Consider the following 26724-nt stretch of genomic DNA (forward strand, 5'->3'; position numbering starts at 1 on the left):
AACCGATCATTGACTGGAAACCGTCATGTTAGGCTACTTGCAGACCATTTGCAGCCATTCAAGGGTTTCATGTTCCCAAACAACAGTGTAATTTTTATGGATGACAATGCGCCATGTTACCGGGCCACGTTCGCGATTGGTGTGGAGAACTTTCTGAACAATTCGAGCGAATGATCTCATAATGCAGATCAGCCGACATGGGACATAATCGAGAGATCAGTTCGTGCATAATATCCTGCACCGGCAACGCTTTCGAAATAATGGACGGGTCAGAGGCAGTATGGCTCAGTATTTCTGCAGGGGACTTCAATAACTGGCGGAGTTGCTGCTCTACACCGAGCAAAAGGTGGCTCCATCCGATATTAGAAGATATGCCATGATTTTTATCACCATGGTATATAAACCCTATAAATTAGGCGTTTTTGGTACGGATCCCTTATACTAGAGGACAATTGCACTAGGATTGGTCGCACAAGTGTTCTGCAAACAATCGCCCTTGTACACTGATTACATTTTCCAAGTATCCAACCAATGACTTCAAAGTCTCATATTTCATAACCGTACATATTGTTATACCCAGGTACTTTCATGAGTCGGTGGATTCCAATTGTGACTGACCACTGTACTCTTAGTACACTACGTTTCCTCGTTTTGTGAAGTGCACAGTTTTATATTTCTGAATTTTTGAAGCAAATGTTCAATATTTGCACCGTTTTTAAATCTTACGAAGATTTGACAGAATATTGTGCAGCTTTCATCGGCAATGCTTCATTAAAGATAACTGCATCATCTGACGTTACTATTAATATTCTCTGCAAGATCATTAATAGATAACATGAGCAGCAGGCCTCCCAGCACACATCCCTGGTGCACTACGAAAGTTACTTGTAGATCGTCGGGGGGCGGATCCTCGCTACCAGGAAATTCTCATTCTCGCTTCATAGTCACATACGATACCGGAAGACACCCCATAATTTCATACAAAATATCTTACAAGTCTTTTCCGTAAATTTTTGTCCACATTTCTGCAGAAAACTCGTCTTTTCTTACAAAATGCCTCTTTTTCCATTCCTAAGTCCGTTTTAATTTCTGTGCTGCACTTTGTCGTTTTCTATTCTGCTTCCTAGGTATTTAATGCTAATCATTTGGACGTCTTTTGAGATGCAGCGTTTCTTTTGCCCGCGACCGCAATCAGCATTTGCAAACTGACCGCCAACGCAGTTCTTCTACATCTACATCAAACTTCGCAAGCCCCCACCCCCAACGGTATGCGGCGAAGGGTATTCCTAGTACCTCTAACTGATCCCCCCTTCCCTGTTCCACTCCCGAGTGGCGCGTACGAAGAACGATTTTTAGTCTAATTTCTTTAATTTTCTAGTCGTGTTCATTTCGAGGGATGTATGTGGGAGAAACTGACATGTTCTTCGACTTTTTCCGGATAGTGCTCTATCGAAATTTCGACAGTAAACGTCTCCGTGATGCATAATGCCTCTCCCGTATCGTCTGTCAGTGAAGTTTGTTGAGTATCTCAGTTATACACTCGCGCCTTTCATAGATCCAGTTACGAAACGCGCCGCTCTTCGTTGGATCTTCTCTGTCTCTTCTATCAGTCCTACCCGGTAAGGATCCCATCAGTATGGTAACTGCTTTTACTACTATTTGCTTTATGTGGCCATCCACTTCAGGTAGCTGTCTATAGTTACTCCTAGATATTTTATGGTAGTTACTGTTTCCAGAAATTTCTGATCAGTAGTGTAGTTGAGCAGTAGTGGATTTCTTTTCTTATGTGTGCATAATATGTCAAACTTTTTTACGTTCAGGAGCAACTGCCAGAATCTGCATCATTCATCAATCCTCTGCAGGTCGTTCTGCATATTGTTACTGTCTTCTGGCGTGCTAATCTGTTAACGAGGGTGAGTCAAATGAAAACATTAAATTTGTAATAACAAATCGAAATTTCGCGCCGTAATCCTGTAAGTTGGTAATCGTGCTACAAACAGCGTGCAGAATGGCCTGTAGGTGGCAGCATAGTGCAGATGCACAAATACCGTCGCAGTATCAGTATAAAGATGGCCACCCCAATTGCGACTTGCACCAGGGAAGAACAGCGTTCTGTTGTCTGTTTTTGAGTAGTGAAGGTGTCAAACCTATTGAAATTCATCGACGAATGAAGGTTCAGTACGGTGATGCATGTTTGTCACAGCAGCAAGTCTACAAATAGAGTAGGAAGCTCGCAAATGGTGTGACTTCAGTGGAAGATGCTCCTCGTCCAGGTCAGGCACAACGCGTTGTGATTCCACAGAACATTGCAGCAGTTGAAGCCATAGTGAAGGAAAACCGCCGAGTGACACTGAATGACATTGCATCATGTTTACAGATTGGTCATGGGTCAGCACACCACACTGTGCTTGATGTGCTACAGTTTCACAAAGTGTCTGGAAGATGGGTGCCACGGCAGCTAACTCCTGAAATGAGAGAACGACGTGTTGAAGCTTGTGAAGAACTTCTTCGGCGCTTTGAACGGGAAGGTGATGGCTTCCTTGCAAGAATCGTTACTGGGGACGAAACCTGGGTTCACTTCCATTTGAGTATCTTCCTCAACCAGTCTACACACCAGACCTTGCCCCAAGCGATTTCCATATGTTTGGACCACTCAAAGACGCAATGAGAGGAAAGAAGTTCCGTTCTGATGAAGAGGTACGCCATGCGGTGCTTGAGTGGTTGCGCGGACTACCAAAAGAATTTTTTCTAAAGTAATTTTTGCACTTCGTAAGCGCTGGTGGACTTGCATTGAGTGCGGGGGAGATAATGTTGAAGAGTGATACAGCTTTGTACCACTTCTGCACAATAAATAATATTTAAAAAAATATTTAAGGTTTTCATTTGACTCACCCTCTTATAAGGAACCGCAACATCTGCGAACAGTTTAAAGGAGCTTCCGACGCTTTCTACTACATCATTTATATACATTGTATACAATAACCGCCTTGTCACACTTCCTTGGGGTACTCCGGGAATTATCTTTACATCTATCGACTTTGTTCCGTTAAGAACAACATGTTGACTTTTGCCTTCAACGAAGTCTTGAATCCAGTCGCAAATCTGGTCCGATACTCGGTAAACTCGTTTTTTTTTTTTCACTAAACGGCAGTGCGGGACGGTGTCAAATGCCTTCCTCAAGTTAAGGAACACGGTATTAACCCCAGCGCCATTCTCTACAACGCTATGGATCTCGTGGAGGAACAGAGTGAGCTGAATTTCGTAAGAATTTTGTTTGTGGAATCCATGTTGATTTTTATAGACGAGATTTTAGTTCTTCAAAAACTTCATGATCCTTTAAAATAAATCATGCTCCCATACCCTCGATGCCCTGCTACGAACATTGAGGGTAATGACTACCCTGCTGAGAGTGGGGCTCCAGTAAGACGGCGCGGCGTGCAGTTGGCGGGCGACAGCACGCTTCCAGCGCACACGCATGCGCGGCTGTGACGTAGCCTCGAGCGAGCCACTGTTTTCTCCTCGGAACGCAGCGGAAACAAAGGAACTATTGTAGGCACAAGCGAGCGCGTAGAGCTCGGGGTGATTTAGGCTTCCACGCGATAACAAAGGCCGGAGCGCTGTTTTTATTTTGAACTCCGGCTAAGTTCCTCCCAGCAGAAGAGCTTCTATTCATGCGTAACTACTGTAGAAAAATAAAAATAAAAAATAAAAAAAAGTCTATGAAGCAGTTGAGAAAAGGTACAGGCCGACAGATCATATCCCAAATTTACACAAGATAAAAGCTCTAAATGGAAATATAGGCAACGTTAGCTGTTTCTCAAGTAAGCATGATAAGAACTACTCTTGCTCCCAGTCCAGCAGCATGACAATGCCAAATCACACACTTCACGTGCCACCACAGCAGAATTTCAGAGACTGAATCTCACCACTGTACGGCATCCTCCATATAGTCCAGATTTAGCACCGTCTGACTTCCATGTGTTCCCAATAATGAAAGACGATCTGCGGAGACATCATCATGAAGACGTTGAGACAACTGTGACACTGTGGTTGCGGAAATAGAGTGTCGACTTCTTCTGTGACGGCTTCACAAAACTGGTTCGTCTTTGGCAGAAATGTATCACGTTGGCTGGTGATTATGTGGGAAAGTCAATATTGGTAAGATCACATTCTAAGGATTATTTCTGCGTTTAATTTATTAAAATATTCCCATCCAAACCCAGTTAACGAAGGTGGAGGCATTACTTTTCGTTCAACCCTCGTAATTTTCCAAAAAATGCAAGTAATTTTGTCCCGTCACTCGCTCTTCTAAAATGACTCAATCTATCAACACGTTACCGATAATTCCAAACCAAATATTCATCGAAAAACAAATCTGGAAATCCACTGTAGAAAGTACATTTCCCTCCGACCGTCGATGATTACTACGTGTGTTGTTGATTCCAATCTGTGTAAATGTGGCGTCAGCAGTTAGTAGTATAAATGGAAGCAAATGAGGACTATCGTTTAACCAGTGACAAAGTGTGACATTGTTGCCGATGTAAAGATTGTGGACACGCTGAACGTGAAATGAACAGACGCTTTCCTCGTGTAACGATCGCCGTACAAATGTTCCTGGGGCACTTACACGTGCAGAAAATCACCCGTTTGCTGGTAATAGGACTACGCTGCACCATTTCAACAATGTGTTGTTGAACTACACATTCAGCAGAAAAATGGGAACGTGGAAGAATACCCGTTTCACGCAATGTGCTGAAATCTGCGGTAACAAATCTACAATCAGGAATTCGACGTGTCAGAAAGCGCCGACGGTATTTTTCAACAGCAACAATAACACTACCATCGCAGGAGCCGTAAACTTACACTATATCTGCATATTGTTCATGTGTAGATGTGTGGCATTTCAGCCAGCGTGTGTACAACCACAATTAACCGATACAGCTCTGATATATTGTAAGTCCTTCGCTCTGCTTCACTCACAACGCACCATGGACAGCTGCACATTCAGAGAGTTACTTTAATGGCAAAAAGACATCCGAGCAAAGAGGTTGAAAGCAACGAGGTAGGTTGGGTTAGAATAAAACGTCAAAGAGGTTGAGTGGGTAAGACACGTGCGCGCGCCACAAGCCCAAAACCAAGTGTAGGTGTTGTAGGTCATAAACCATTCGGGGCAGGCATATGTCCGTATTAATTTTCTTTGTTTCAATCTGCCTGCTTAGCTGGATGGTAACGTGCTCACCTCCTATGCAAGCGGGGCCCAGGTTCGATTCCTGGCCGGGTTGGAGATTTTCTCCGCTCGGGGATTGGGTGTTGTGTTGTCCTCATCATCATTTCATCCTTATCACCGGCGCGCAAGTCGCCCAGTGTAGCGTCGACTGAAATAAGACTTGCACATGGCGGCGAACTTCCCTGGATGGGGCCTCCCGGCCAACGATGCTCACTTTCTTTGCTTCAAATAAACGATTCTGTCATATTCCGGAATATCGACAGCTCCTCCTGGTTCACCCTGTATAGTATGGATGATCATCTATGTCTTATTCCAAAATTATTTCAGTTGTTACAGTCTTATCATGTTTATAGTCGTTTTTATGCTTTTTAAAATCTGTTCTTTTTATAATGAATTTGCAAAAGTTTGCACTCTTTGATGCTGTTTCTGTAAAAAAAATAGCTACGACCCTAAAATGATAGTGATAACATACGTAGTATAAACGCAGCAGCAGCAAACACTTCGACGCTGACGCGCGCGTTTGCTGACGCCAGCCTGGTGTACTGTGTTGCAGGTGATGGTCTCGCCGGCGCTCTAACAGTGACTATGGAAACAGAGGGATGGGCATGCGCGTGGACCGAGTGGTCACGTGGTGTCGCCAGGCTGTGACCTTGCTGCTGTCGCTCGCCGCATCGCACTTCAGCCTACTCCTACTCGCGCCCTTAGGTGAGTCACTCTACAACAATTCTTAGCCAAACAGGTACACCTGGCAGGTTGCGGGCTGATACCACACCTTGAAGAGCCGTGCTATCACTACGGATTTAGTTCTCCTGGACCATTGCCATATGTGTACTTCCAGCTAATACAGCATTTTTCATTGCAGGAAACTACGATAGAACTATTGCAGTCAGATCCAATAAACAGCAACTAAGAACTTCTGGAATGTAGGTTTAAAACGTCTGCGGGACAAGGGCCTAAATGGATGTAAGTTTCCAATCGTTAGGAAAGCATTTTCTTATAGTATATTAGCTGAGTAATCAGCATTGCCCGGGTATGTACTGTATTTACTGTAATCTTCTATTAGTCCATCTCCCTCTCTGTTCCCATCTTATCCTCCCCCCTTATATGTCCATCTCTACCACCCCATCTGCCCACCTCTTCCACCCCCTCTCTCTATCAGTCTCCACCTACGCTTCTCACTCTCCATCTCCTCCTCCACCTTCCACCCTCTCCCTCTCTCCATCTGCTCCTCCCCCTACTATCCATCTGCTCCTTCCCTCTCTGTCCATCTCCTTCCCCCTAATTCCATCTCCTCCTCCCCCATTTCATTGTGCTTCTCCATCATCCCACTATCTCTACCTATCATGTCCTCCCTCCTCTCTACACCTACCTCTCCCTCCTCCTTGTCTCTGCCCATCTTCGCCAATCCTCACTCGTGCATTTCACATATATTCAACATATTTCACCCGTATTTGTACACATGTTGCACCAGCATTTCTAACGAACTTCGCCCTGCATTCGTTTTCACACGGCTCAATGTTTATGACGTCACATCTCCTGAACTATGAGTCGTACACCGATATAATTTCCCTTGTACACTCAGTGGTATATGTGGCTACTGTCCGCAAAATGTGTTATCAACAGAGTTTGTATTAAAGGAGTAATAAATTTAAACCTAATGAGTGATGCGGCAGTTTTTCACGCATCTCATTGTTTATGAAGATATATCTCCTGAACTAAGTGTCGTGCAATGATATAATTTTTCTGGTACGTTCAGTGGTATATGTGGACACTGTCTGCAAATCGTCTCGCGAATACTCTTAGTAGTAAAAAAGTAATAAATTATAACGTCACGCTCCGTGCGCCAGTTTTAGTGCATGAACAGCAAAAAGTAGTTAGCGATAAAGTTCTTTCCTTTCAACATTTTCAGGGAGTTGTCAGTGACGGTAAGTTTCGAAAAGGTTTGAAATTATGAATAAAGTTAGTTGCGAGTCACTAACTGCTCTCGTTCTCAAGTACTGGATGAATAAACTATGGGTGTTCGCGCGTCGTGGGTTACAGTGCTTCTCCCCCAAACCCCACAAATTTTATGGATGGGTGGTTCTTACCCTCACAGCGACTGTTTCCAAACGGTAAGGGATATGTGTAACAAGTTTGGCTGAAATGAGTCCTGAGGTTCAGGAGGAGATGTGGAACTTTCATGCACACAAACACACACACATTTTTGTAATATGTGTATATTAAACTAGCGAACCGCACCAGCTTCGCACGGAATGTGCTATGTATCTAGAGCCGGACGATCTTTCTAGCATAGCGGTAATAAATTATATACACAAATCTTACTCATGAATGAGTCTGTCTATTAGTGGAGAGCCGGCCGCGGTGGTCTAGCGGTTCTGGCGCTGCAGTCCGGAACCGCGGGACTGCTACGGTCGCAGGTTCGAATCCTGCCTCGGGCATGGGCGTGTGTGATGTCCTTAGGTTGGTTAGGTTTAAGTAGTTCTACGTTCTAGGGGACTTATGACCTAAGATGTTGAGTCCCATAGTGCTCAGAGCCATTTTTATTAGTGGAGACCTTATCAAAATCCCTGCACTAGTACTTTAGATTAACCTGAAGATCAGACAGACAAACGCGGCAAGGAACTTTAAATTAAACTTGTCTATAGATATTGTGAACAAAATTGGTACACTGGTACAATTGTACTAAAAAATGCTGTTTTTTTTATAAAAATACCAACTTCAGGTGGGTAATGAAACATATTTTTCAGGAAATAAAACTGGATTTTTCACTAATCTCCCTGACATCTGAGATCCATAAGCTTGCCTAACACGAAAAGGAGCTAAATAAAAAAACACACACGTACAGTAAAAATAGTATGCTTTTCTTTTTTTTAAGAATACTAACGACTGTTTAAAATGTAATGTGAGTCGATGCTTAGGTTTGTTTTGCGCGGGGTAGCCGTGACGTCTGAGGCACCTTGCCATAGTTCCCGAGCCTCCCCTGACGAAGGTTCGAGTCCTCCGTCGGGGATGAATGTTTGTGTCGACCTTAGCGTAAGTTAGTTTAAGTTAGATTAAACAGTGTGTAAGCTTAGTGACAGATGACCTCAACAATTAGGTCCCATAGGAACTTACCTCAAATTTCCAATTAGGCTTGTTAGTGTAGTTACATAAAATATGTAGCTAGAATTTCGCTTCATTCAAATTCTTTGTATCTGCTGCGTTTCGAAAGACATACCTATTCTGTAAAGCACTTACCAGTAGGGTTGTCAAACATTGTCTGGCGGAAGCATTTTCTGAGCTAAGGGTTGACGGTGAACACAATAAAACACTTTATAAACATTAAAAATTGTATTCATTATTCCTAGTTATGGCTTTCAACAAGTTTTTATTGCCTCCAACTTGTTTGGTAAAAGTCGCTGCATGTTGAAAACTCCAGATTGTAACGAATACGTATGCCTGCTTTTATCGTATCGACACTCAATTTGTTTCTAGCGTCAGGCCACAGGTGATCAACCGACTGTAGACTCTTTTCCACATAGGCATTGCTGCATTGAACTGCCTTTATCATTTTGACTTTTTTATATTGGGCGTTTCTTCTCCGTTTAAAATATCGTCCACGAAAACGAGTTTGTGGGTGAAGAAGTTTGACTTTGTAATTGTTCCAAAATTTTACTTAGCATACGGATCTCTTCGCATAAGCTATCATTATCAATGTTTTCTACAATACCCCCCCCCCCCCCACCTGCGATGCTTGTCGTTTTTTATAGGTTAGAAAGGCATATGAGATACTGTACACAGTAAAGTCAAAACATAAATGTTCCACTCTGAGATTCAACTGATTAACTGGTGCGCGCTGTAGGATGGCGGGCTCGGGCGGCAACAGTTGAATGCAGAGAAGAAAGAGACGGACGGCGATCATTCAAGGTTATGAACGAAGCACGCGTCGGCTGGCAATAGTTCACCAAATTTTTATGACTTGATTTCGCCAATCAAGAAATAAATTAGTGATGTGAATGGAATTCTAAAAATACCGGACCTCACATACTTCGGTACTAAGTACCGAACACGAGGCTGAAATAGCGAACAGTCCAGTAAAAAACCAAACACCTGGAAAACACCAATTGTATTTTCACTGACGGGATGAATGGAAAACGGCGACCGGCGTTGCGTATACACTGTAAACGCACGTGCCTCGAACGTTTTGTTTCTAAAACGGAAGCACGGAACGAAAAAGTGGGTGAACGTGAGGGGTGCTCACCGCCAAGGAATGAGAGTACGAGGAGGGTTCAATACGTAATGCAACACATTTTTTTTCTGAATGCAGGTTGGTTTTAATGAGATTCCACTACACCATATTACTCCCCACTCTCTTGACTACAATGTGCAAAGCGACAACCTCACTCCACCTTAAGGGGAGAGCCTGTATGCCCGCGTGGTACCACTCTACTCGCCGACGTCGTACTGCAGCAATAACCTCCCCGTCATCCACGTACTGCTTCCCGCGGAGTGCCTCCTTCATCGGGCCAAACACATGGAAGTCGGAAGGTGCGAGATCCGGACTGTAGGAGGGAAGAGAAAGAACAGGTCAATGAAGTTTTGTGAGCTCCTCTTGGCAGTACAGACTTCCGTTATCTTGGAGGACAAGATAGTTTGCATTTTTGGGCCAACAGAGACACTAAAGCCGTTTCTTCAGTTTCCTCAGAGTAGCACACTACACTTCAGAGTTGATTGTTCACCGTGAGGGAGAGCATCGAACAGAAGAACCCCGTCGGAATACCAGGAGCCCGTCGCTATGAGTTTACCCGCTGAGGGTGCGGCTTTGAACTTTTTCTTCGGCAGGGAGGTGATGTGCGGCCAATCCATGGATTGCTGGTTTGCTTCCGATTCGAAGTGATAAACCTATGTTTCATTGCCTGTGATGATGATCGACAAACACTTGTCATGGTCACACTCGTAAAGCGCAAGCAATTGCGCACAGACGGTCCTATGTTGCTCTTCACGGTCTTCGGTTAGTCGGCGAGGAACTCATCGGGCACCCACCTTTGAGCACCTCAACTGGGTGTCTGCACCATCAACAGAGACGTCCAGTTCAGCAGCGTTGTGTTTGATGTTTAACTGTGATCCGTCGATAATCTCGAGTGAGAGTGTCCGCACGTTCCAAAATTGCAGGAGTCACAGTTGTGTGCGGCCGGCCGGCGCGCGGGAGATCGGACAGGTTTGCACGACCTTGTTGCGATGATTACAGACGCCTCTCCCAATGCTTCCCTGTACTTTTGTTCACTGCCAAGACCCAGTAGACATTCTGCAAGCGCCTAGGGTTATATGTGATGCTCTGGCTTTCCGCCAAGAGAAACTCAATAACAGCTCTCAGCTTGGAACACACGTACCTTACAGACGCTATTTTCAAGATTACGTATAGTGCCGAAATCTATCGGAACTTCGTGAAACTATAGGGGCACAACAAATTCCGCATGTTTCAAACCGAAACTGGCCGAGAAAAATATGTTGCGTTACTTACTGAACGTTCCTCGTATTAATTGCAGCGCAAGAGAAGTCTTGTCAAGTAATAATACAGGAATGGGAGCTAAGCCGCTCTATGTTTCCGAAATGTACAGTTGCAATATGGAGCCGGCCGCTGTGGCCAAGCGGTTCTAGGCGCTTCAGTCTCGAACCGCGCGACTGCTACGGTCGAAGGTTCGAATCCTGCCTCGGGCATGGATGTGTGTGATGTCCTTAGGTTAGTTTGGTTTAAGTAGTTATAAGTTCTACGAGACTGATGACCTCAGATGTTAAGTCTGATAGTGGTCAGAGCCATTTGAACCATTTGCAATATGGAGTGAGGTGACGCTTTAGTTCAACGGCTGATAGCAACCTCCAAACTCACTGTATTGTATCTTGATTACCACCATCAACGCGTCCACAAACCCAACTCGGAACTTTTCTATACTCCACCACTTTTGAAGTAAATGCTCATTTCTGAATTTTTAGCAGTGCCCAATAGTCACACATTTGGTGCCCCACATAAGGCCTATACGGAATGGATGATGACATCCCTAAGGTCGGGACATCCTGCTGAATCTTCACACCTGGCAACGCTAAGGACACAGGTACCAGTTTTCAATCCATTCCTCTCTCCAGCCTACAATACCTCTCCAGCCCTCGCTATACGTAGAAGGCATATTTTAGCAGTCGGAAATTTAATTAAAATTATCGGAAATTACTGAACTGAGAACGAACTAGTTACAAGCAGGTGAACAAGTGAATGTTCAGAAGTGGGGCTGTGTGCCTATCGCAATCGCATTTCCCAGTTACGATCTTTAATATCTTTTGAAGCACCGTTCACAGTAATTTGACTGCAACAACAACACTCAGGGGTGTTAGGCCTTAGGCCTGTTCCGACTGGTGCCGATAAGGCAGTACGTATGATCGTGGAACATCTGATCAACATGTCCCCAATTCCTCGAGCTTTTGTTGCCTGTAGGTGAATCGTGATGGCACTGCTGCTTTTTAAATCGTGCAGTTCCTCATTTAGCCTCGAGCTGACACCCTTTCCAGATCTCCCTATCTCAGAAAAAAATCTTAGGAGGTACCGGGAGGCAAACCTGTGTCAGTCCACTCCAAAGCCAGCGACGCTAACCGTTCCTCCTCCTTCTTTCTTTCTATCTCTTTCTTCGTCGTTTTGCTTCAGCAGTTCCGTGCGAATGTCACAGGACACTTCTCAAATTCCGTCGATGAAAACTTCACTCCGTTTTCTTATTACAGAGGGGTCGATGCCCTGACCGAACACACTGTGCTATGCTGATTGCCACCATTCCTCTACAGAGGTGGTCTTAATTGTAATTTAATAGATAACATAATGTCATGGGTTAAATTTAATACTTAATTTGCAAGTAAAATCACTGTTAATCAGATAACGTCCACAGCTCTTGGTCTTGCGGTAGCGTTCTCGCTTCCCGCGCACGGGGTCCCGGGTTCGATTCCCGGAGGAGTCAGCGATTTTTCCTGCCTCGGGATGACTGGGTGGTGTTGTGTCATCTTCATCATCACCATTCACCCCCATTACGGTCGGAAGAAGGCAATGGCAAACCACCTTCGCTAGGACCTTGCTTAGTACGGCTGTGCGGTCTCTCGCATCGTCTCCTACGCTCCTCGGAGTATGGGACATCATCAACCAGATAACAAATTCAACCTAACAGTACTTCAGTCCACACTCACACTCGTTATGTTCTTTACAAAACTATTTTTACTCTGGTTGGTGGTGACAAATTATTTTGGGCGCACAACAGCATGGTATTCACCGCTTTTTCTTCGATTATTGTAACTCTGAATCTTAAGTCAACCCCATTTAGGAGAATTACCTTTCTTTGTCACCCGTGTGCACTTATTAACGTTGAACTGTTCAGTCATTTCAATCTAATGCAACTATCTTCATAACTCCTCTTCCTATGAATTCTAAGAAATATTCATATATTTTTTATATTGCGCTTGGACATCCTGCTTTCCGTCGACATTTACCTCACTTCTAATTATCAGAACATTCAATATTATTTCATTTCAGTCAAGATTCTCTACAGTTGCCCTTGCACCACGCTTGCATACTCGACTCTAGACTCCAAGTCTATATTTTTGGAAACGCACGCGTTCAGCTCGTAAAATCTCGCATTATCGACTCGAAAATGGCGAACTAAACTCTGTCTCGGAAAGAACTTGGCACTCCAGGTGATATGGTATCCTCATAAGCCTTTACGCAACCCAGCGATGGTGCGTTGACGGTTTTGCGTCGCTGACGTATGTGATGCTAACGGGGGCTGCCAACTCAAGAGTTCCCAAAACACACATACACATACATACGGGAAACTGCGTGGCCAGATCTGCTTGTATGTGCCTTTGCATGATGATACATTTGTCTCAGCCCAAGAAGTGCTGGTAGACGCTTCTCCTTCCTACATGCGGCATAACACATATCGTACCACAAACAAACGACATTCAGTTGCGATTTCTGACGGAGAAACTCGCTTCGTGTTCTTTCCTCGTATACAGAATGCAGGTGGCGTTACTTCTACCTTTTTTGTGGTTGTACTGAAATGCTAATCAGTTGCATATCCAAGCATGTGGTACGCCTCCTGCCAATCTAAAGTTTGTTGCACGCCACCTTCATGGGCACTTTGCGTGTCCAGTGTCGACTAGCAAACGTCCCTGTTGCTGAGGTCACACTCAGCACTGCGCACTTTGCCATGGCTCAGGACACCCATCTACCGAGTGAGCCAGGCAGTCACCTTGGCAAATACCATCTCAGTATCTTCTCTACGGAAGCGTGAAAGTTCACGTCGTACAGGCTACGTCGCGGACCTCGTTTTAACAGTCCGAATGTACAAAACTCCAGTAGACTAACATGGCACTCGCCGGCAGCCTGACGTAAAAGAATAAGAGAAATTCCCCTGTTCTGCCCCCCATTTCCTAATAAAAACCAATTTCTCCAAGTGTACACACAAATGCCTTTAGATATCTCTCTTAAAAACTAGGGAAGGGTGTGCGGCGCACTGAAATAAGTAGTGACAAAAAACAGTATGATGAGTTGTGTATACGTCTATGAATTAACCATATTTGTCGCCAACTTCCTCTCTTTTTCCAGTCCCCGTGGAAAACCATCTGAGACTATCGGTAAATCTCGGTACACGCATCAATAGTGACAGATGACTATGTAACCATCCAAATCTTATCAGAGCTCGGAGAGGAAATCTATGTTTCGTAGTCATTCAGCTCAACTCTGAAAAGTGCCATTTGTGCAGTTTCTACACTAGGTCTTGATTTTAACAGTTTGCTACGAGATCAGGTGATGGACTCATCCACCATGTGCACACTACAGATGAATACTTTGACCGACGACGCGGCCAACAGTGGACTGGAAAGAATCTAATATCTAATACATGTTGACATGATTTTCTCTCACGAAAGCTAGTGGCCAAATTCAACGATAAACTTCAGGAGACAGTTTCACTGTTAACACAGAAATAATTACATTTATTGGTGAATGTTCTGGAGCAGGCTTAATTCATAGTTGACTAACCAACATAGCCTTGGAAATGACCATTCGGGTCGCTAAGCCGTATCAATGAAACCGTTGTACTATACAGGGTGGAGAAAAATGGTGTCACGGAAATTTAACCCTGAATAGCTGATGCCAGTAGAAACCAAAATTACCATTGTTGTGTAGGTCGACAACGCACCATTTTTAAACTACGGAAACTTGGTTCCACGCGACCCAATTGGCCGTGGGATTGTCCTGTTGCCGGATGCTCTGGACAACGCACGACCGCGAATGCTTCGCCTGCCGGAGATCGCGATGTATCCAAGGTGGCTAAATCGCAGGTGACGTGTGTGCTATCGAGGGTTAAAATTTCGTGACACAATTTTTCTCCACCCTGTATAGCTACGCGGAGACGTAGGTGGAAAAGCACTCTTCCTAATAGGGTACAACTTTAAACGGTTCCACTGGCGCAAAAAGAGCATTTTCCTGTCACTAACTTGGAGTCGACGTTTCTTAACGGCTCCGGTTTTACGGTATCCAAAATCACACAGGGAGAAGAATCGTCGTTAAATCTGTTAGATACTGACCATTCGGCCTTCTGCACTTCATAAAAACCAAACTAGTTTATTCCTATGAGCCTTTATAGTTAAGAGCCTGTCAATTTTAGGATCAGTATTGTACAAGTTGTAGACGATTTTTAACCTTGTGATTCGAGACAGAAAACTAATGGTAAGAAATAACCATTTGGCTTTTTAACGACATGAAGAAGATGCTGTGATATGCAAATGATTAGCTTTTCAGAGCATTAACACAAGGTTGACGCCGGTGGCGGCACCTGCAACGTGCTGACATGGCGAAAGTTTCCAACCGTTTTCTCATACACAAACAGCAGTTGACCGGCGTTGGGCCGGTCGGAGTGGCCTTGCGGTACTAGGTGCTACAGTCTGGAACCGGGCGACTGCTACGGTCGCAGGTTCGAATCCTGCCTCGGGCATGGATGTGTGTGATGTCCTTAGGTTAGTTTGGTTTAAGTAGTTCTAAAAATGGTTCAAATGGCTCTGAGCACTATGGGACTCAACATCGTAGGTCATAAGTCCCCTAGAACTTAGAACTACTTAAACCTAACTAACCTAAGGACATCACACACACCCATGCCCGAGGCAGGATTCGATCCTGCGACCGTAGCAGCCCCGCGTTTCCGTACTGCAGCGCCAGAACCGCACGGCCACCGCGGCCGGCACAAGTAGTTCTAAGTTCTAGAGGACTGATGACCTCAGATGTTAAGTCCCATAGTGCTCAGAGCCATTTGAACCATTTTTTTGACCGGCGTTGCCTGGTGAAACGTTGTTGTGATGCCTCGTGTAAGGAGGAGAAATACTTACCATCACGTTTCCAACTTTGATAAAGGTCAGATTGTAGCCTATCGCGACTGCGGTTTATAGTATCGCGACATTGCTGCTCGCGTTCGTCGAGATCCAATGACTGTTAGCAGAATATGGAATCGGTGGGTTTAGGAGGGTAATACGGAACGCCGTGCTGGATCCCAACGGCCTCGTATCACTAGCAGTCGAGATGTCCGGCATCTTATCCGCATGGCTGTAACGGATCGTGCAGCCACGTCTCGATCCCTGCGTCAACAGATGGGGACGTTTGCAAGACAACAACCATCTGCACGAACAGTTCGACGACGTTTGCAGCAGCATGGACTATCAGCTCGGAGACCATGGCTGCGGTTACCCTTGACGCTGCATCACAGACAGGAGCGCCTGCGATGGTGTACTCAACGATGAACCTGGGTGCACGAATGGCAAAACGTCATTTTTTCGGATCAATCCAGGTTCTTTTTACAGCATCATGATGATCGCATCCGTGTTTGGCGACACCGCGGTGAACGCACATTGGAAGGGTGTATTCGTCAACCATACTGGCGTATCACCCGGCGTGATGGTATGGGGTGCCAATGGTTACACGTCTCGGTCACCTCTTGTTCGCATTGGCGGCGCTTTCAACAGTGAACGTTACATTTCAGATGTGTCACGACCCGTGGCTCTACCCTACATTCGATCCCTGCGAAACCCTACATTTCAGCCTGATAATGCACGTCCGCATGTTGCAGGTCCTGTACGGTCCTTTCTGGATACAGAAAATGTTCGACTACTGCCCTGGCCAGCACATTCTCCAGATCTATCACCTATTGAAAACGTCTGGCCAGTGGTGGCCGAGCAACTGGCTCGTCACAATACGCCAGCCACTACTCTTGATAAACTGTGGTATCGTGTTGAAGCTGCATGGGCAGCTGTACCTGTACATGAAATCCAAGCTCTGTTTGACGCAATGCACAGGCGTATTAAGGCCGTTATTACGGCGAGAGGTGGTTGTTCTTGGTACTGATTTCTCAGGATCTATGCAACCAAATTGCTCTAATCACAGGTCAGTTCCAGTATAATATATTTGTCCAATGAATACCCGTTTATCATCTGCATTTCTTCTTTGTGTAGCAATTTTAATGGCCAGTTGTGTAGCAACAATTAATACACATAGAAACTGTTCAAGTGGCGACCGACACTCTCACAGCAAGTATGGATAATCCTTTGACAGAATATAACTATAGGTTCATTATCATTTGACTCCGTTGTTTTCATATAGCGGTGGACAAAAACATGGAAACACCACGAGAAATACATACCTAAGCACAAATTCAGATGCCTGCAGGTTGCGCTGTTGTATTTGACCACGAACGGTACTTGTGCGATGTTCTCAGTACGTTGCAAGCGTCAGTCGTGGTCAGAACATCTTTCTGTCTAGTTGTGAGGTCATTCGTCGGAGATTATCGGATTCGAACGTGGCTAAATTGTTGGTGCTAGTACTATGGGTACTTTAGTAGCCAAGGCAGCCGAAGTGTTTGGTGTACCAAGAGGCACCGTATCGAAAATGTTACCACATATAGGGAAAGCGGGGAAACATCATCCTCTAAGCCACAACGCAGACGAAAATGTGTGCTGGGTGATCGTGACAGACAATTATTGAAGAGGATTGTAAGGAAAATAGGACAACAGCGGCAAAAGTCACTGCCGAAGTGAATGTCCCAATCACCAACCGCGTCAGCACCCAAACAACGTGAAGGGAGAGCTTCATAAGCTGTAAATTGCAGAGCGAGCTGGAATTCCAGAACCACTCGTCAGTGAGGCCAATCCGCGAAGCCCTAAAATCTGGATTATGGAGCAGTGGAAGAAAGTCATTTGGTCTGGTGAATGTTGTTTCACTCAGTTTCCAACTTCTGCCCGAGTTTACGTACATCCGAAGAGTGAGACACAGTGTGGGATTCGGCGATGATATGGGCAGCGAAATCGTGGTATTCCATGGGCGCTGAGGTTACTCTGCGAGTCGCATTACTGTCAAGGATTATGTGACGATTTTGGCTGACCAGATCCATCCCATGGAATAATGTTTGTTCCCCAATGTGGCTCTGTTCACACAGGTCGCATCGTCCAGGAGTGGTTTTGTGAGCTCGAGTGTGAATTGTTGCATCTGCCCTGGCCACCGCTGTCACCAGATCTCAATGTTATTGACGATTTGAGGCCTATTTTGCAAAGAAGGATGCACGATGGCTATCCACTTCCATCATTGTTCCTTAACTTGCCACTATTTTTCGGTAAGAACGGTATAAAATTCCCTTGAAAACGATACAGAACACGTATTTATCCATTGCAAGACAACTGGAAGCTGATTTCAATGTCAACGTGTTTCCTGTGCCGCATTAGGCTTGATAAAGTATTATATTCTTCGTGTTTCCATTTTTTTCCACCGCTTGTACAGTATTTTCATAGGTATCTAATTTCTATTCAACCAGTACGCTCTATTCTTTCATGGGCTAGTTGACAGGTGCGTATTGGTAACTCTCCTTCCACATGATCTATCACCACGTCGGGTTTTACTGTGTGAAGAAATCCTTAGCTCTCTATATATTAGGACATTCTGCTGTACCGCAGTTATATCGCACATCTACAAGTTTCTTTGGCGAGAAGTTCTCCATCGTCGAGAAGCAATCACGAATATTAAATAGAGCTAAATTCCCCGGTGGACACATCATAGAAGATTATTGTTTTTCAATGTGGTTACACCAGTATCCACGTGGAAGACAGTTGTTTTCTATGACACATGTGTTTTATAAACGTATTCCTCAAGCGCACCCACCGATCCTTGAAGATCTCATACCGAATGTTGGTCAGCTGCCACAAAATACTCAGTTTAAAATCCTCTGTCGTCTGTAGAATTTTGATTGTATATTATATTTCCGCGTATCATGGACATATTGCGAGTAATTTGAAAATATACACTGTCTAATAAAATGAAATCAACAATTTTTTTAAAAAAAATAATGTATTGAGTATTTTTCATGCAGGAAATCTGATAAAAGAAAGACCACGAAAATTTCAGCTCTAATAGTGGAAGAACTTTTCTTCAGGATTCCTCCGCAAAGGCGAATGAAAGCGACATATTTCCTTACGATCGATTGGTGCGTCTTTTCCATGGTTTACATTCTATACCTTACTGAAAATTTTTGCAATGAGACTGTGAGACTCTTCTGATGAAAATCTGTACATTGGATGGGGACATCAAGCTAGTCTACCGCCGTTCTTTAGATGTTATTTATTATATTATAACCAGTTTCGGTGGCTCAGTACGAAATTTTCAGGCCTGTATGCACAAACAGTAATGATAGCATCATCATAATTTAATTATTTTATATTGTAATTATTTTATATATTAAATATGTAACTATATAGCATATAATTATGTAACATTATAATTAACTTAATAACATTAATACATTGCAATACAATAAAATAACATCAAAACGGCGGCTGTCAGTGTTTCATTTTATTATGTAAGCGAACGGCTGAAGTCCCACAGACCATCAGTCGCAAGGATGGACATACAAGCTTGTCTGTCCTGCGGGTAATACTCGAGAAGGTAGGCTACTGGCCGCCAACGGGTTTAAGCCTCTGCTTTCGTTGACTTTAAACGATCACACACTCTAACACCAAACTGCACAAGTACTCATCACATTTAACCAATCACTACCAATGTACTGCTGATTCATAATTAAAAAGGCAAAGCAAGTTGAACCTGCTTTCTAGGACAGCGTCAGTAACGTACTGCGGATGCCTTGCGTTGTTCCTTTAAGTGTAGGCCTACTGCGTGTAATAATTTAGTATTTATAGAGAATTGTGCCACAGGCCTTGCTGCAGTGATAGCACCGGTTACCGTCAGATCATCGAAGCTAAGGGCTTCCGGGCTTGGATACCACTTGGGTGGGTAACCGTACAGGTCTACTGAGCGCTGTTAACAAGAAGGGTGCACTCAGCCCTTGTGAGCCCGATTGAGAAGATACTTGATCGAGAAGCAGTGGCTCCGGTCACGATAACTGACAACGGCTGGCAGAGCGGTGTACTGACATGGCCCTCCACATCCGCATCCAGTGACGCCTGACAGCTGAGGATGACACGGTGGTCGGTCGGTACCGTTCGGCCTTCCAAGGCCTATTCAGACTGAGTTTATAGAGTATTGTACAGGAGTAGCTACCACCAGAGAAGGGAAGGATATCATCGACGTGCCTTTAGAGTTATCCATTTGTTGCGTTGACAGCTAAATGTTCATGTATGTGATCCCACTTCTGGTCATCAAATGTAGAGTATACTGGCACTTCTGACACCAATTGTAAATGAATACAGGGTTTGGGAATGGGGGGAGGCGGTTGTTACATATGCCTCGAGACGAAAGGGTTCAGGTGGTCGAGTCGTCAGGATTAAGAGTGGGCATCCAGGGCTCCCGTTAAATGACGGAACAGGAAATTAGGTACAATAACGAGAATATATTTCAATGTACGGTGTACAAGGGGCGCGCGTAGGGTCGGAAGTTACCAGGTTTAGGTCATTCTAGGAGGTCGAACAATTAATTGAAGTGGGCAACGAAAGGGGGAGCGGTTCATGTTAACTTAAGTTGGTGGCCGGGCGTAAAAAGCACAGCTAGAGGCTCTGCCTTCCGAAAAGAGTCTTTTCTGCTCGAGGTCTGGATTACAAAAGAGAGAAGCAAGTGTGTTCTGCACCGCAGGACGCTCCGGCGTCCACACACGTGATCGGTATCCCGCGCACGCTATTGGCGAAAATCAATGATGTGAATTCGCTAGCAGTTTCAGCAGAGGACTCAGGGCGTATCCTGTCAGCAGCTTTAACTGGACAGAACCGCCGGTTTTGAAAGACAAGCGACTTGTGTCAAGTAGACACGGCGTGAATTACTCTGGGAGAAAAATTGTAAAGATTCCACTGGGCCTTTGAAATAAATTTCTTAAACCAATTCCCTAAAATATTCCTTGCTGGCTGCTATCCTGTACATAAATGTCCCAGAACCACTTTCTCATATTCTCGGAAGCATGTGCTTCGCCTTGAGTACGGTTGAAATCGAGTACCAGTTAAAGTATGTTTTTGTTGCCTTCAGAATTATTGTTGGATATTGCTCAGAAGTAAGTAGCTTGGTTTCGGGCAATAGAGACTAACAACAAAATTTTGCAGTGTAAAATTTCAGATGCTTCAGGCGCAGCCTCCAGCTTTGCACATGCGTACTGAGCCTAGAGCTTTTATCAGTTTTACCATAGCTGATAATCAATAGCAACAACATATATCGAAGTTGAAGGAACAAGCGAGGCGAGCGGTTAGTTTACAAGTACAGTTTACCTCTGAAGCTGAGGGTGGACAACTGCAACCAAATAACCTCCGTGGTACCAATGATCAATGCTAAGGACCAAAAAAGGTGATAATGTTTACGTGTAACATAGAAAGTGGTACAATTTTATGCATGTTCTGCACGCAGCTGTTAAACTTCAAGTTATATGTGAAACGCCACCTCATCTGCTGTTAAGACATACTTCCGTTTCTAATGCCGGATACATTATTCGAACGTTCTTAGGTGATAGGTGCCTTGAACCTGGTGGAATCGTTTGATACACATGATAAAAACTTCATGATAAAATACCAACAGGTTTAAACGTCTCTGCAGAATAATGAGGAAGAGCCAAGCTGAAATGAACACCTGTTCAATTAAAGTAACCGGTAATACAAGGTGGAAGTCAAGGTATTTCTTCAACGCAGGTGAGGTGTGGTTTTAGATATACCTTGCAATTGTACACTGATGTGTCTACTACACTGATGGTCGGCATTCTGACCCATTACAACAATAACTATTAGCAGTGACTCTGGTTACAACATTAGCCTTTGTTCTTTAGCCAAGCATATAACCTGAAATTTAACAGACGCTTTTGTTGAAACCAACGAGTTCTTCTATCTTCAGGCAAGGGTTCCATTTAGGGCACAAAGTAACAGCAAAATTCCGTGAGCGAAATACTTCTAATTTTGTGGGGAACAGAGCGTCACGCCCGAATTACAGCGGATTATTTATGTCAGAACTGCGTGTTGCCAGCGAACCAGATGCCGTAGAATAATTACCAATTCACAAAGGGATTTACTAGACTCTGCAATTCCGATACCCTGACCTGATCACGCAAACCTTGTTCTACCGTTACAGCTGTCTGTCTGATGAATACATTCCGAGCCGGCCGAAGTGGCCGTGCGGTTAAAGGCGCTGCAGTCTGGAACCGCAAGACCGCTACGGTCGCAGGTTCGAATCCTGCCTCGGGCATGGATGTTTGTGATGTCCTTAGGTTAGTTAGGTTTAACTAGTTCTAAGTTCTAGGGGACTAATGACCTCAGCAGTTGAGTCCCATAGTGCTCAGAGCCATTTTGAGTACATTCCGAAAATAGCAAGTGTACCAAGTGCAGAAGATCTATATCACAATAACGGCATTAGCTTGTGAATTAAATCCTGGAAAATATTGGTACCTTGAGAGAGAGAGAGAGAGGGAGAGAGACTTTCCTGTCAGTAGACACAGACACTAGCAGTCACTTTTTATGCTTATTCGCAACAACGGAGACACCCAGTAACCCAGACAGTGTGTTCTTTCATTATGGTAAAAGTGGTCACGGTGCCCTCAGACATCATCTCATCAATTATGCCAGTAACTGTTTTGTGGAAATCGCCCCTTCTTCTAGCTGATAAATTTTATTTCTCAACAAACGTTAGCCTATTCACGGTTTGCGTAACTCTCACAACTTACATCCGACCAGCAAGATATCTGGTTTTTCTAAGTACATTCGTACTCTGCAAATCACTATGAAGTGCATGGCAGAAGGTGCGTCCTATTGTACGAGTTATCTGAGATGTTTCTCGTTCCATCCACGTATGAAGCGCAGGAAGAATGATTGTTTGAACGCCTCTATGCGTACTGTAATTATTCTGATCTGTTCCTCAGCATCTCTATGGGAGCAATACGTAGGGGTTTGTAGTACATTCCTACAGATATCATTCAAAGCCGGGTCTTCAAACTTTGTAAGTAGGTTTCCTCACGATAGTTTCCGTCTGTCTTCAAGAGTCTGCCAATTCACTTCTTTCAACATCTCTGTGACAGACCCCCGCAGGCCAGACAACTTGTGACCATTCGTGCTGCATTCCCTGTATACGTTCAACATCCCCTGTTAATCCTACTTCGTATGGGCTCCACACACATGTGCAGTATTCTAAGATGGGTCGACGATTGATCTGTAAGCAATCTTCTTTATAGACTGATTGCATTTCCCTAGTATTCTACTAATAAACCCAAGTCTACCACCTACTTTACCCACGAGTGAACCTGTGTGATCGTCTCATTTCATGTGCCTACAAAGTGTTACACCCAGGTATTTGTATGAGCCACAGTTGTAACTCACTCATGTCATAGTTATTGGTTACTACATTTTTTCATTCTGTGAAGTGCAGAATTTTACGTTTCTGAACATTTAAATCAAGTTGCTAATCTCTGCATCTCTTTGAAATCTTATTAAGATGTAACTGAATATTTGTGCAGTTTCTTTCAGACTGTACTTAATTACAGATAACTGTACCATACGCGAAAAGTCTGAGATTACCATTAATATTGTCCGCAAGGTCATTAATATACATATCTCAGCATCTGTCGATGATAACTTGTTGCGTCCACCATACCAAGAAATATCAGTCCAGTCATTAATTTTACAGAATTCACTCTATACAATTGTACTTTTGATAATAAGCGTAGGTGTGGTACTGAATGAAATGCTTTTTGGAAATCGAGAAAAACTGTATTACTGCATCTATCTGAACACCTTGATCCCTAATTTTCAGAATGTCATGCGAGAAAAGTGAGAGTTGGGTTTCACATCATCGAAATCCTTGATGGTTGGCAAAGAAGAGGTCCTTGTGTTCGAGATACCTCATTATGCTTATTACCAAGACAGCATTTCTGGTACTATCGTTTGGCTCACCTTGGAATCTTTGTGTAGTAAAGGAAACTGCTCTCGTCATAGTGTGGAGTTTCGGACTTTATTCTTTCTTGCAGGGCTAATTAGGCCCCGTTATTAATAGAACTTGTATAAAACTTTCTCAGTTTATTTGGCGTGTCAAATCCGATTACAATTTGCAGCTTTCGATGAAATCCTCCATTGTCCTTGCCGGGAGCAACTGAGCGTTGCGGCTGCTGTTGTGGGGACCATTTGACGCCCATAGACGACTTGTGATTGACCGATTTACGTCATTGTTATGTCGTGCTGTCAGAGACTTTGTTCTTATCTGTACTGGTGGTGCCAGCGCTCTCGTAGGAACGTAAACAATTCAGTGCATTTCTCTGTATCTCCTCAGCATCGAGAGCTTGCTTCCACGCTCTGCTGCCCACTGTCCTGGTAGAAATTGTTCTCATAAATTCTAATTTCTATTGCTCCTTTAATAGCAGAATCCACTAAGTAGAAATGTGGAATGGTGTAATAGCGCGTGTAAGTGATATCTCCGCACTGAGACGACATACAGAAATGCACTGAATTGTTTAACTTCTTAGAAGACCTCCGGCATCACCAGTGCTGACATGAAATGGCAGCTTGGCGATAATGATGTCGTACACTGACCAATAACAAGCCGTCTGCGGTGTATCAATGGCTATAATAGTAGTCACTACAGTCACTTGTTCATGATGAGGGCGATTAAAGATGTCATCGAATGCTCGAATTGTATCAAGATACAACGCCACAAGTAAACTGGGAATGTTTTATACAAGGATGTCGTCGTGAGAAACATCGATCTCATGTTAACAGAACTGTTTGTCAATGTGTTAACGAAGCTTGTGGGAGGGAAGCAGTACCACAACCTATAGAATACAGAGCCCTTAATAAATTCTGTAAACAACAGAATATTTCCAGTTATACCATTAACAATCAAATAGCAACTCTGCAAAATGTAATTGGCACGTAAAGGGCGGCAGATTTGTCCACCAAAGAATCATTGTTAAAATAAAATCCAAGTAATTACTTCATTAATATTCAGCCACTGTGTGGCAAAAAAACGATTTCGTAATCGAGCGATAAAATGAACTAAACCTGAACTTACGGAGAGGTAGCCTGGATATGTGCTGCAGCTGGCTGATATTCACAACATTCTACAACATGCACCATGCCACACCACACCCCACACCACAAGCTGCACACCATAAATCACTCACACCCACAAACATATACATACACACATACACATACACGCCACACAACACCACACCACACCACATGAAATTGGAAATTTGTGGTAAGGACTATGGGGCCAGACTGCTGAGGTCATCGGTCCCTAAGCTTACACACTAATTAATATAACACACACTCACACGCCCGAGGGAGGACTCGAACCTCCGACGGGGGGAGCCGCGCGAACTGTAGCACACCACATGACACATCACTCCATACCACACACCACACCACACCACAGCACACCAAACCATACCACACATACTGCCTACCACATCACACACCATACCACAATACTCACCGTACACCACACTAAAACACATCACATCTCACCACAAAGTTTGCAGGTCGTTGAGCATCCTAGGAGACGTGAACATTTCAGTGCAACTTAGCATCTCTGAGGATGAAAAGACTATTGTGAACCATTAAACAAACTCGGATCGAACTCTAAGGAAACACCAGCAAGGGATAGTACTGCTATTCGCTACCAACAGTACCTTCAACTTCCCAGTCCTTGACTCTTCTACGCACGAAACGTTGTCTTGAACGTCACTTCCTTGCGTGCGTGGAAAGGCATCACGTAAAAGGAGTTCATTGTAATGGTCATCCGACATATTAACGAAATTATTGAATTCCATACTCAGAATTATGTCTCCAAAGCATAGATAAACGTGTTCAGCAAATATTAAATATGTCCTCGGTTGTCCAGACCCATAAAAACACAAATTCACAGTTAAACATTGCCGAATACCACATACATAGTGTACAGTCTGTCTGATGACATAACATACTTAAAGTAGGGAATGTTTAAGTACATGTTACGAATTAACAGGACAAAAACAAATGAAAAATCAGAAACCATTGGACTCATAAGCAGCTTATTGACAGTACCTACTTCATTTTTAGACGTTTCGTAGTTATATCGTATGGGACAGTGAAGTCTCCCCGGTGATTTAAAATTTGTGTATATACATTTGCAGTCGACCCTTTTAGTCCATGGCTGCAGCTATTTACGGTAATTCCAATAAATTAAAACCACTTGTACGTTTCAGTAATTTTTCTGGCTGTTAATATGTTACCAGCAAGCAACGCTAATACAGGGCTTACCCATAACTCGCCCTTTGCCGTTAAAAAGTCTGCACACGCCGGAGACGACTACGATAAAGGTTTCCAGGTGTTCCGCACTGCTGCCTTGGCTTCAATGTGCAGTGCCTAAAAAACACCGTATCGATGTAACACCATCGATCTCGCTCCGTCGCTCGGCGTGTGAAGCGCCGAAGTGGGACAGTGATCCTGAAATAGCACCACCAACTGCCCCCTTTTCGGGCACTATCGTCCTCAATATGACTGACGAAGTGTATCTTTTATTTTTTCTGTGCTCTCTTATTGTCCACATTATCATATTCTTTCTGTCATCTTCTCGTTCATTTGTTGACTGATTTGCGGCGTCGTCCTTCTGTATTAGCGAAAATCATAATCTTTCCGTTCCTTTTCTTCCAGATTCCCTGTCATATATACGTCACATGTGTGCTGTTCCAGAAACTTCTCTCTTAACTCTCAATTTTTCTTCTAAATAAGTTTATTTATTCCGATTATCTAACTAACTCTTTTCTCTTCTCTTGCTCTTGCTATACTCTTCTGAAGAAGTAGCTAACCTCTTGCAGCTGCCCCGCGGAGTGGCCGCCTGGTTAGAGGCGCAATGTCACGGACTGCGCGGACTCTCCCGCCGGAGGATCGAGTCCTTCCTCGGGCATGGGTGTGTGTGTTGTTCTTAGAATAAGTTAGTTTAAGTAGTGGGTAAGCCTAGGGACCGATGACTTCAGCAGTTTGGTCCCGTAGGAGCTCACACACATTTG

General features: G+C 44.0%; 1 protein-coding gene across 1 annotated transcript in view; it reads left to right on the forward strand.

Annotated features, from left to right (window-relative positions):
• Positions 1-26724, forward strand: part of LOC126194768 (protein turtle-like) — a 914596-nt gene that overhangs the window by 615654 nt on the left and 272218 nt on the right. Inside the window, exon 4 of the mRNA XM_049933054.1 lies at positions 5781-5932. Within this exon, the coding sequence (XP_049789011.1) occupies positions 5827-5932 (106 nt within the window). The 5' untranslated portion in view covers positions 5781-5826. The remainder of the gene's footprint in view (positions 1-5780; positions 5933-26724) is intronic.

The sequence above is a fragment of the Schistocerca nitens genome, chromosome 7 (assembly GCF_023898315.1).
Source record: "Schistocerca nitens isolate TAMUIC-IGC-003100 chromosome 7, iqSchNite1.1, whole genome shotgun sequence".
In the NCBI taxonomy this organism is placed as follows: Eukaryota; Metazoa; Arthropoda; class Insecta; order Orthoptera; family Acrididae; genus Schistocerca; species Schistocerca nitens.